This window comes from Hyperoodon ampullatus (assembly GCF_949752795.1).
Source record: "Hyperoodon ampullatus genome assembly, chromosome: 14".
Classification (NCBI taxonomy): domain Eukaryota; kingdom Metazoa; phylum Chordata; class Mammalia; order Artiodactyla; family Ziphiidae; genus Hyperoodon; species Hyperoodon ampullatus.
This window is the reverse complement of record NC_136927.1, coordinates 40,434,482-40,446,579: the sequence shown is the minus strand read 5'-3', so window position 1 is coordinate 40,446,579 and position 12,098 is coordinate 40,434,482. Positions and strand designations below refer to the sequence as shown.

General features: G+C 36.9%; 1 protein-coding gene across 1 annotated transcript in view; it reads right to left on the bottom strand.

Annotated features, from left to right (window-relative positions):
* Nucleotides 1–12,098, bottom strand: part of TNRC6A (trinucleotide repeat containing adaptor 6A) — a gene marked incomplete at its 3' end in the record, with an annotated part of 215,375 nt that overhangs the window by 48,861 nt on the left and 154,416 nt on the right. The window contains exon 7 of the mRNA XM_079719619.1: nt 4,638–5,021. Coding sequence (XP_079575745.1) covers nt 4,638–5,021 — 384 coding nt within the window. The remainder of the gene's footprint in view (nt 1–4,637; nt 5,022–12,098) is intronic.

The following is a 12,098-nucleotide window of genomic DNA, read 5'->3' as shown; positions in this document are numbered from 1 at the left end:
CCAATTAGCAAAGATTTTAGGTTTTGCCAGTCAGATGGCCTCTGTGGCAACTACTTACCATAGTAGCTGGAAAGAAGCCATAGATAACATGTAAATGAACGGGCATGGCAGGTTAAAGAAGACAAATGCAATACCACAACCAAATGCGGTGTATGGATCATGACTGGTTTCTGGGGTAGGGACTGCGGGGAGACGACTATAGAAGACATTCATAGGGCTGTTGCTCTAGACCAGGTGGTGAGTGTCTGAACCAGGTCAATGGTGGCAGCAGTGCAGAGGAGAGAGGAAAGCTGAGAGATGTTCTGGAGTTAAGATCAGCAGGGCATGATAAACCAGTGGCCTGTAGACATGAAGAAGAAGGAGAGTTAAGCATGATTTTAAGAGTTCTAGATGGGTGACTGGATGAACGGGGTTGCCGACCTTTTGAGCAATGGGATCCAGAAGGAGTAACTGGTATGTGGCAAGATAATGAGTTCGATTCTGGACATGTTGAGTTTGAAGGGCCCAACATCAGCTGAAGAAATCCAGAAGACATGGAACCTAAAACTGGGGAGAGAGATGAAACAAAGCCTTGGGAGGGAATAAAATCTGAAAACTGGTCAAAGAAAAATGAAAGAATGAAAGAGCTTTAAAAAGGAGGAAGTGGTCAATGATAAAAAATGTAGATATATATTAAGATAAGAATGGAAAAGTCTGTTTTGTAACCACAATTAAAAATTTAAAAAGTCTGGATTTGGCACACAGAAGATCAGTGCCCTTAGTAAGAGCTACTTTAGTCAAGTGAGCAGGAGCCAGACTACAGAGGAATGAAGTGATGTATCAGAGATTCCAAGTATAGAGTATTTCTGTAAGAACTCTAAAAGTAGAGAGAAATTCTACAATAGCCCCAAGAGAATGGGAGTTTAAAGGAATTTATTTTAAAGATTATAAAGACTTGAATATGTTTACAGACCATGGGACAAGTTGAGAGCAAGAACTGGAAGTTACAGGACAGCGAGGATGTGTACCATACCGAAAAGACAGTTAAGAGCACAGGTGGATGGACAGTATTTTAATCTTTAAACATCTCTGGAAACTTTAAAAAAATTGAAACGTAGGAAAATCTATAGTGTAATATAAAAAACACTCACACACCCCTCACCTTAAGGTATATACTACTAATATCATAGAAAACTCCTGTGTACCCCTCTCTTGATTACATCTCCTTTCTTCTACAGTAGGTAACTGAGTGGTAACCACATAAAATGCTATATTTGAGTTTATTCATAAGCAAAATATGTTGTTTTGCAAGCTTTATATTTTATATAAATGATATCACACTATAAACAAAGACATTTTTGGTACCATATGCAAAAATGTGAACATGAACTATGTATCACAGGATATTGTTGAAAATATCCCTCTTCTGCTTAACAGTGACTGTGGTATCATGGTTGTATAGAAGACTATCCTTATTCTTTAAGAAATTACCTGTGGAAGTATTAAAGGTGAAGTGCAATGAACATTTGTGCACACGTGTGCATATGTATGTATATATAATGTCCTAATAATGGATGGATTTGAATCTATTTGTTTAACTTTTCTGCATGTGTCATGTCAGTTGGATGATAAAAATGTGGGTTGGAACACTGGCCCATAAGAACAATACTGCTGCCAGCCCTGTTAAGCGTTAAGTCCCCCCAAATCCTTTATCACACAGCCTTCAGGCCCCCCCAATTCAAGGGTTTTTTGGGGGAGTAGCAAGGCCTGATACCTTAAGGCTCTAAGAAATCAACTGCAAAAGAGAGGTCCCTTCAGTGATGACTGAAACCATCACTAAGTGTTTGAGGCACAGCCACAAACTGGCAGCTCAGCCTGAAGAGTTGTGTGGTTTGACCAGCACAGGGTTCTAAAAACTTAAAATGAGAATGCAAAGGTAGTCAGGCAGGGTACAAAATTAATACATTTACCACAGTCCCCATTGCTTCTTTTCATCCTCTACTCCACTTACCTGCTAGCCTATGAAGGCATTTAGTTTGTGTGACCTCTAATTTAGAAAATACCTAATGTCATCTAGGTACTATCCCTCTTCCTTGACTGCAGTGAATAAACAAGAAATGCATTCTGTGAGGACACGGGAAGTGTATCCAGAACTCATCTTTACCATGCAAACTTTTAAGTAAATTTCTATGTATGTATTGCATGTATTAATATAAATGTCAAATCTATTCCATTACCTATCTCTGTTCAGGAAACAAAAAAAACCAAACACAAGTACAAACAGACAAAACAGTTAAGATTATGTTCCCACATTTCTGAACTACATGTAATTCACAACATGCAATTTTTGGGTTTCTGGGCTCTTGTTCATGCTGTTTGTACTGTCTAGCACGCTGCTCTTCATTGATTGCTAAGCTATTCTCTAATCTGCAAAAGGAAAATTAAACATGTTAATAGAGTGTGGGTCATAAGCACCCCATAAGGGTTAGTCACTATATTATTATTATTATTGTGGTTATATTATTATTAGCCCTTCAGGAGCCAGGACAGACCTAAGAAGTCCTCCCTAATTCACAGACACCCAATGCTCTATTATGTGACTAGTGTTTCTATTATCATTTCTAGTAGCACCTACAAAAATATTTTAAGGTAAATATGTGACTATGCTGTTAAAGGGGGATTCATAAATGTTTAAAAAAAGACAAAAGCACAAGTCTGGTTCTTCTGCAGAATGCTTTGCCTTCATCCTCTGCATTCTCTAGCTGTGTGGGGATTTAATTTTAAACCTCAGTCAGATGGCTGCACCCTCCTATTTCCATCTTAACCTCCACATTAACGCAGTCCACCTTTGTGAAGTTGTTTTAGAAACAGGTGGGATACTTTTCCTTCTCAGCCTTTTTTGGAAGACTTCTTCCTATGCCCACATCTTAGGCTTTCTTTTCATCTGAATGTATACCCATAACACTTTTGGGTTTCTTGACCCATATCAATTTTTGAGAAATAAGATTCTTATACTCCCATTGTTTCCATTTCAATAACAGCTTGGCTCTTTCATTTCCCAAGTTGAAAAAGCATATTCAACATATATTTTCTAAATTTACTATCCCACTTTCCTGTTTGTTAATTATCATACCACTATTACTTAGCTTGCAATAGGTACTCAAGCATTTGTTGTATAAATAACCTCTCCTAGGTTTTAACCACAATGATGCTGATGACTCAGTACATCTGCTTTGCTTCCAACCTGACTTCCCAGAGGAACTTCAAACCAAATTATTAATTGCTTGGCATTAGATCTAACATATCTAAACCAGACTCTTCCTCCTGAAAAGTGCAGGTCCTTCGGTAAAAGTTTCAGGGAAGATAATTCATTCAGTGCCTAAATATTAGGCACTAAACTAGCTGCTTTAACATGTCACATAATATCATCCCCAAAGCAACCCTACAGATTGGGTACTACACTTTACAGATTAGCAAAGACAGTCAGGTAAGTTAAGTGATTTGGCCAAGCTTATGCAAGAAAGTGTGTAGGGGAGTAGAAGTAAGTATTAACTTGGGCTGATAATTTAAGTTTGCATCCTTTCCAATAATGCGCTTCTCTAATTACCTATGCTCGAAAAATCACATCTGTGTCCTCTTCCTCCTTACCTATCACTACCAATATGCTGCCAAAGCAAAGCACGGTTGTTATGAACATAGCTTTGGAGTCCGACAGATCTCGATGTGAGTGCAGGCTCTGCTACTTATTAGCTGTGAAATACCATATTACAATGTAGAGTAGTTCCTGGTATATATAAGAGAGCATAGAGGTAGAAAGTGAATATTCTACCTGGGATAGTTAGGAAAGGCTGCTCAAACGAGACTCGAACACATGGAACAATTAAGTAACCTGCCAAAGTCACACATGCTGGTATATGGTAGAGCTAGGACTTCAAAACCAGATCCATCTGGCTCTAGAGACTCTGTTCATTACCAGTCTGCTACTGTTTTCATGTGTGGGAACCTTGATTATCCTCAATTCTCTATATGACTTGTGGTAAAAGTGTCAAAATAGTTCAATAAGTGAATGGACAAACCAGTCGTCAAAACATATCAAAACAAACTGGGCTTTGAGAAAACTGTAATCACATACTGGATTTATCTTCTGCCTCACAATCATTACTGAGCTGAGAAAAGCCATTTCGAGGCAATAACTGAAATCCAAGTGCTCTGAACAGAATTTTCATGGGTGGTAGTCTCTTTACGGCACGTGGTAACTGATCTCAAGCCATTTTTGTCTTGGTGCCTCAGTTTCCTCTGCCGAAAAGTGGAGATAAGAACAGCTTACACCTCTCAGGGTTGTTGAGGATTAAATGCAATAACGTGCACAGTTGCTTAGCACGTAACTTGGTGGGGGGGTGCTCAATTTTAGCTATAGTCTTATAATCAATTTTAGCTATAAGCTGTATATTAAAATGGGTAAGATCTGGAGGGAGAGCTCTAGTTAACCTACAGGAAACATTTTCAGATTCCCCATTCATAACTTCTGTATAGAATTCTTATTTTTACAACACAGATACTGATGAATACAAATACATCACCAAACAGGCATGAGTTTATAAACTTGCTACACTGCTAATGATGACAGTTGGAGTCTCGTAAGAAATGCCTTCTCTCACCTGACTGGTTTTTGCTGATCTGCACCTCTCCGTTATTTTGTGGCTGTTGATTTGTTATAGCACTGCTCTCTGACTGGCTGCTTAACACTTTAACAGCAGATCCCAGGTTTGCTGCTATGACAGGAAAATGCTGACCCCTCTTTAGAAGCTGCTTATGTTCCTGGTGGCGAAATCGAGGTGGAACTTCGCGCGGATACCGAGGCAAGGCCTGTGGTGGCTGCGGCTGCGGCGGCTGCTGTGGCTGTGGCGGCGGCTGCGGCGGCGGCTGCTGATTGTTGGCTGTGGCTCGCTTGGCATTATTATTAGTGCTGGTTGCTGTGGAAGTGCCGTTATTAGAGTTGGCAGGCTGAGGCTGGCTTACACTGGGCTTTATCTGTTCTGGCACTAATCCCAACAAAAGAAAAGGGGTGGAAAAGATTAGCCAGTAAAGTGCACCTCCATTGCAAGCCATCTAAGTAAAAAGGCTCTAAGAAAACAATCCTAAAGGAACAGAAGGTTTACGTGTGCAGGGATATCCTTCCTCATTCATGGGCTCCAGTTTTCTTGAGAAGGATCACTGCCAAGCGTCAAATTTTACTTCTGCAAACTACCTATCCGATAAGGGAAGGGACACCAGTCAGCATTCCCTGTCCTGGATGACAGTTCATGCTCACCGTCTCTTTCCCATATTATCTCCAATTAGAGAGCAAGCACTGATTATACAACTCTGGAACTCACAATAACTAAAAGAACAAAGGTGACAAATCAAGTTTTGGTCATCCCAAAAGAATCCTCAATTCCCCGGTAACTGTTCTTAATCTGCCTCATGTTTAATGTGTTTGGCCCCTATTTTTCATCTTTGAAAGACAACACAGAGGAAGGGTAGAAAATAATCCTGCTAGTTCCCTTACAAAACAGCAAAGTTAACACTGCTTTTTGTTATTAAAATGTAAAGCCTGAATCAAATAAGACAAATTCAGAATTGGGATGTATATACAAAGAGCATAGACTGAAATCTATGAGACTAACCAAAATTGGAGAAATAACTTGGATACCCTGTCTTAAGCAAGTCTGAAAAATAGCTATCTGTCTACTCTATGAACAATCAGAGACTACAGTGAATTTCTGGCCTCCTAAAAGAGATTAAATAAGTAAATAAACTGAGGGAAATGCTCTAAACCAGTGAAAATATACCCCATCTCTAAAACTACAGGGAGGCAGCGTGGTATATGAACTTTTGGTGCCAGATGGACCCAGGTTTCAATCCCAGCTCTGCCTTTAGTAAGCTTTGTGTCTTTGGACAAGTTGTAAAAACCCAAGCCTGTGGTCTCCTCTGTAAAAGAGGGATAACACCTATTGCTTGCAGAGCTATCCTAAGGTTAAATATATTAATGTTTACAGAGCACCAAACACAAGGCTATCCACGCATACTCTGGTTTACTGTGCGTCGCTTTATTGCACTTAGAAGATACGGTGGTGGTTTTGTTTTTTGTTTTTTACAAACGGAAGGTCTGTGGCAACCCTGCATCGAGCAAGTCTATCGGCGTCATTTTTAAAAACCGCACCTGCTCACTTTGTGTCTCTGTTTCACATTTTGGTAATTCTCGCCGTGTTTCAAACTTTTTCATTATTATTAGTTATGGTGATCTATGATCAGTGACCTTTGATGTTACCGCTGCAAAAAGATTACGACCCACAGAAGGCTCAGATAATGGTTAGCATTTTTTAGCAATAAAGTATTTTTAAATTAAGGTATGTGTATTTTTTAAGACATAATACTATTGAACACTTAATAGACTACAGAATAGTGCAAACATAACTTTTACATGCACTGGGAAACAAAAAAATTTGTGACTCGCTTTATTGTGATATTCACTTTATCATTTTGTGTGTGCAGTTTTAAATTATTAGTTTTTAAAATAAAAATATACATTCACTTTACTCCGGTGGCCTGGAACTGAACCCACAATACCTCTGAGGTATGCCTGTAGAGTGCCTATTTTTTAATGATTGGCATAATACCACTTTATACTTTTGTAGCAGTTTAATGTTTCTCTGAGATTTTGTTGCATCTTCACAGATGCCACTGTCAGATAAAGTGATTCGTCTCCATGTGATCGGTGAGGACACTCAGAGAAAACTGTTCAAGAGTTAAGAGCTCCAACCCCACCACTCACTAGCTACGCTATTTCTGTGTCTTCTTCCTTGTCTATATGGTATAGACAGTCTTGATCTAGTACCCAGAATAATGTAAACACTCAGTAAACAAAAGCTATTACTGTGGCCCAAATAAAAGAAATATTTATCAAATGCCTAAAATGTATACAATTCTGTGATAAAGTGTTGGTCACATGGGTTGTTTGCAATAGCCACCCAACTTCCTCTTACAAACCCTCAGATCTACAGCCACCTTTCATTTAACAGTCTAGCCTCACTGTTGTCTTCTTTCTCTGAACTGGTGGATTTAGTCTATATCACTAATACTGATACTTTTTATTCTTAATATATGATCTTGACCTCTTATTTTTTAAAATCTGATTTTGATTTTTCTAAAGTAATACCAAAAAATTGTATTTCAGGAGGAATTACATTGAAAAATCACAAACATTCCATCTATTGCTTCGAATTCCTTCCATTCTTGAAGGCAACCAAAAAGCCTCTTATTAGCATTTGGGCCAAGTGCATTCTAGGTCTAATTACTTTATGTAGAAAATTCTGTCTCCTAGACAATTTTATGCTCCCAGAATGTAACAATAGTGTATATACCTCTGTCATGAGGAAAATAAGGAACTAGAATATTCTAAAGTACCTCTGAAACCAAAAGAAGATGAAGTATATGTAACCATGAAATTATAAGGCACATAAAAACTCTAACTCAGCTGTTACATGCCTAGTATTGGGCTCAGTATGGTATTTGGCAATTGAATGTAACCTTAAAGTGGTACAGTTACCCACTGCTAAAGTTTGTCCGCCACTTTATTACTAAAGGGAAAAGATTGTGACAACAATTTAATACCCAAACAAGATGTTATTTATGTGAGACAGCAACAGGAAAGTGTTGTTTAATACGTTCAAGGAATTAGAAGATATCCTACATGCAAACACTGTGAATAACCTATACGAAGACATGTATAAGAACCCTAACACTACTTCAGAAGTGACTAGGAACTCAGAAGCAGTATTTACATCGGTCACCCAGCAACCCCACACCTACCTCAAAAATTCAAAGAACTCCTGTATTTCTTATCAATAACGCGCCATGGGGAAAATAAGGCTGAAAGAGATACTAGTTTCTAGGGCCAGAAAACTTCACTGACACCAGTAAAAACATTAAGACACGTAATTACTGATTATAATACTAAACTAAATAATCTAAAGTAAAATCTCAGATGTAAACATGGGATGCAGTAGAAAAGAGTAAAGGAGAAGCTAACAGTGCATGTAGGTGTGCCAGGGTAAGGGTGGAGTTGCTGGGTAACAGATATAAATAATGAATAATTTTCACTGCTGTATATGTGTAGTTAAAATTTAGATTAATTATGTCAGTAAATATCTAAACCATTGGAAGGGGGAAAAATGACAAAACGATCCATTCAACAGATACAGAAAATGCAATAAAATTACTTTTAAATTGTGGTTAACATGAAATACAAAATGAAATGTCAAGCATAAAACTCAAAATATCTGTAATCACAATTAAAATGTGAGTGGGTAAAATTAACTAGTTAATAAAAGACCTTAAACAGGGCTAAGAAAAGAAAAAACAAACTTAAGGAATATACTTATCAAAAATCACTCCTGAAACGAAACAATGCAGGAAAATTGGTGGAAAAGTACAGAGACAGATATACTAACAAGAAATGCTAACAAAACTTAGATGAAAGCAACATTAATATCAGACTTTTAAAATTCAAAGAGAAAGCATTATAAAGATTTTGCAAATTGATAAAAGAAACCAACTAAAAAGAAATAAACAGCTAAGAACCTTTATATACCGAATCTTAGTATCAAAACATGTAAACCAAGTGGGGACAGAAAAGAAAAACTGAGAAAAAGCAAAACCATATATCTTGAAATGAGGTAACACCCTTTTTGACAAGCACCTGAGAAACAGTCATGAAGTGCACACACAAACCATTCAGCACTAAAGAAAACATCAATAAATTAGAAAAAGTAGGAATAATACAGATGGTATTTCTGGATTACAATGGCATCACACTAGAAACACAGGCAAATACAACTGCCTTACTTAAATAAATTTTGAGTTGAAGAGGAAATAAATACCAAAACTGTAGAATTATATAAAAAAATAGTGAAAACAATATACATAATAAATTTTAAGATATCATAGACTTAATTATTTTCAACAAATGAGAATGAATGTGAAGCAACCAACTCAAGTTAAAAATCGAACAAAAGGAAGCAGTAAGAAAGAATCAGTAAAAAAAAAAAAAAAAAAAAAAGTAGAAATCAATGACTTTAAAAGTGAACCAATAGCAAATAAAGAGTTGAATAAATATATGACACAAATATAAAAAAGGAATATAAACAATATATGCTATAATTTTACATTTTAATCTCTGGAATATTTTACACTGTTGATTCCATAAGTTTTTTGGAATGCAAATAAGTGAACCAATAAATCCAAGGCATGGTTCTATGAAAAAAGTAAACTACCAATTAACCTGATTTTTAAAAAAGAAAATGGAAAAAAAATAAGAGATGATTTTCTAAAATTAAGATATTTCATAAGGCTTAACTCAATAAATAATTGGAAAAACTGGAGGAGGGAATTATTTAACACTGATCCCACAAGAGGCAGAAAAAAATAGATTAATTAGCATAGAAGAAGTGGAGAAATTTATGAAATCATCCATCAGGATCACATAGTTTGATCAATACTACCATGCATACTTCTTCATTTTTTTTTAACTATCATACTTTTAAGAAATATTTATCTCTAAATCAAATGCTATTTAAATTGTTGTAGGGCACAGCATAAGATGGAATACCAACATTAACACTGTTACAAATAAATCAGACAAAATTTTCGTAATCCCAAACAATGGAGGAAATAAAAGAAGAAATATAAATAGTACTGGGGAAAAAAGGACATAACTTCAAATATAGAGATTCTGTAAAGACAAGAAAATACTATAATCTATACCAATAAAACGGAAAACTCAGCTAAACTGAGTGTTCTACAACATGGCTTGGCAAATCTTTCCTGTAAAGGGCCAGACAGTAAACATTTTAGGTTTTGCAGGCCATACAGTCTCTGTTACAACTACTCAACTTGCTGCTGTAGCACCAAAAAACAGCCATAGACAGCACGTAAATGAATGGATATGATTGTGTTCCAACAAAACTTCACATAAAAAAAAACAGGCAGTGGGCCAGATGTGGCCCGCAGGCTGTAGTTTTCCAGCCTCTGCTCTGTAAAATATAATTTACCAAAATGAGCTCACAGAGGAGGAGAAGATCCTATGGAATAATAACAGCAGAGGACACTGAAAGATCCTGCAAGATTTACCTCCCTAAAAAGCACCTGGCTCAGATGACTTTACAGGGAGTATGTAAATAAAATCCTCAAGAAGCATATATAATATCCATCTTACATAAACTGTTCCAGAACAAAGAAGTAAAGGTTCAAAAGACTGGCTGGATTCAAAGTTTGGCTCTGCAACTTACTAGCTACATGACCACGGGCAAAGTACTTATCCCCTCTGTACCTGTTTCCTCATCTGTAAAACAGAGTTAAGTATTAATACCTACACCCATCGGGTTTTTGTGAGGTTTTAACAAGATAATAGATGTAAAGAACTAAAAACAGTACCTGGCACATGGTTAGTACTCAATAAATGTCAGTGATTACTATTACCATCTGGGTAAAAAAAAAAAAAGGGAGGAGGAATTAGGATGAACCCCAGGTTTCTGGCCTGGAATCCGAGTAGACAGTAGTACCATTTACTAAGATATGAAATAGAAGACAAAAATTAAATTTGGGAAGTATGTGAGAATGAGTTTAGTGTTTGTTTGTTTGTTTAATTGTTAGGTTTGTTATTACTAGAGGACAGCCATTGTCAAACTTTTTGGTCTCAAGACCCCTTTACACTTTAAAAAATTACTGAGAACACCAACAATTTTTTGTTCATGTGGGTTACATCTATAGATATTTACCATACTAGGAATTTAAACAAAGAAAATTTTAAAATATTTACTGACTCATTAAGAAAGTCCTTTATATATTAAAATAAATTTTTGAAAAAAATTTTCCAAAACAAAAAAAGAAAAGTATGCATTGTTTTACATTTTTGCAAATCCCTTTAACATCTGGCTTAACAGAAGGCAGGTGGATTCTCACATCTACTTCTGCATCCAATTTGTTGTGACTTGCACATTATGTACCCTCTAGAAAACTCCACTATATACTCATGAGAGAATAAGTAGCTAGACAAAGCCCTTCTACTATTATTACGAAAATAGTTTTAACCTTGTGGATCTCATGAAAGCTTCAGGAAGCCTCTCAGGTGTCCTTGGGTAAACTATGAAAACCACTGCTATAAGAATGCTACTGAATATATGGTTCTAGAATTTAGTAAAAGTTTGAACTAAAAATATGGATTTAGGATTCAGCATACAGGTAGAAAAAGAAGTTATGAAGCTGTAAAATAAGAAATGGCAAGACCTAAAGAATAGGTTTAAATAGCAGACAGAAGAAGAGAAGTTATGGCAAGAATAAGTTACGACTGCCAGAGAAGTAGGAGTGCTGTTGTTTATTTTAGTAAACAGCCTCACTATCTATCTAATTACTAAAGCAGGGACATCATCCTCAAATTCTCCCTATCCCTTTAGGTCCAGTCAGTCTAAAGGTCCAATAGATTAATTATCTCCTTGATACAATCCAAACGCATCCTTGTATCTCCAATGTCACTGCTGTGATTTAGGCCCTTATCAATTTCATCTTGCAAAAACCTAACTGGTCTCCTTGGCTTAAGTGTTGATCCCATCCCACCCCCTTTTCACTCTCCCCAAATCTATCATCTCTCTGCCCCACATTATCTATATTATTAAAGTGCTCTCAGAATTAATGCAAAGTCCTTAGCACAGCCCCTATGTATCACTTTTCCAGATTCATATCCTGCTACATCCACACACATCTCCTCTTCTGCATCAAATACCTCCAGTTCTCTGAAAGGCATCATGCTCTTTCATGACATTACTTTCTTGAAAATCTTTGTCTACCACCTTTCCTAGGAAACAACTAATCACCCCCCACTACCCCCCCTATTCAGCTAATCTTATAAGTATTTTATGACAACATCCCCTCCCCACTCCCATAAAACTCTTAGGCACTCCTTACACCAGAAGTCCCCAACCTTTTTGGCACCAGGGACCGTTTCGTGGGAGACAATTTTCCACAGACGGGGGTGGGGCGGTGTGGTTCAGGCAGTAACGCGAGCGATGGGGAGGTGCACATGA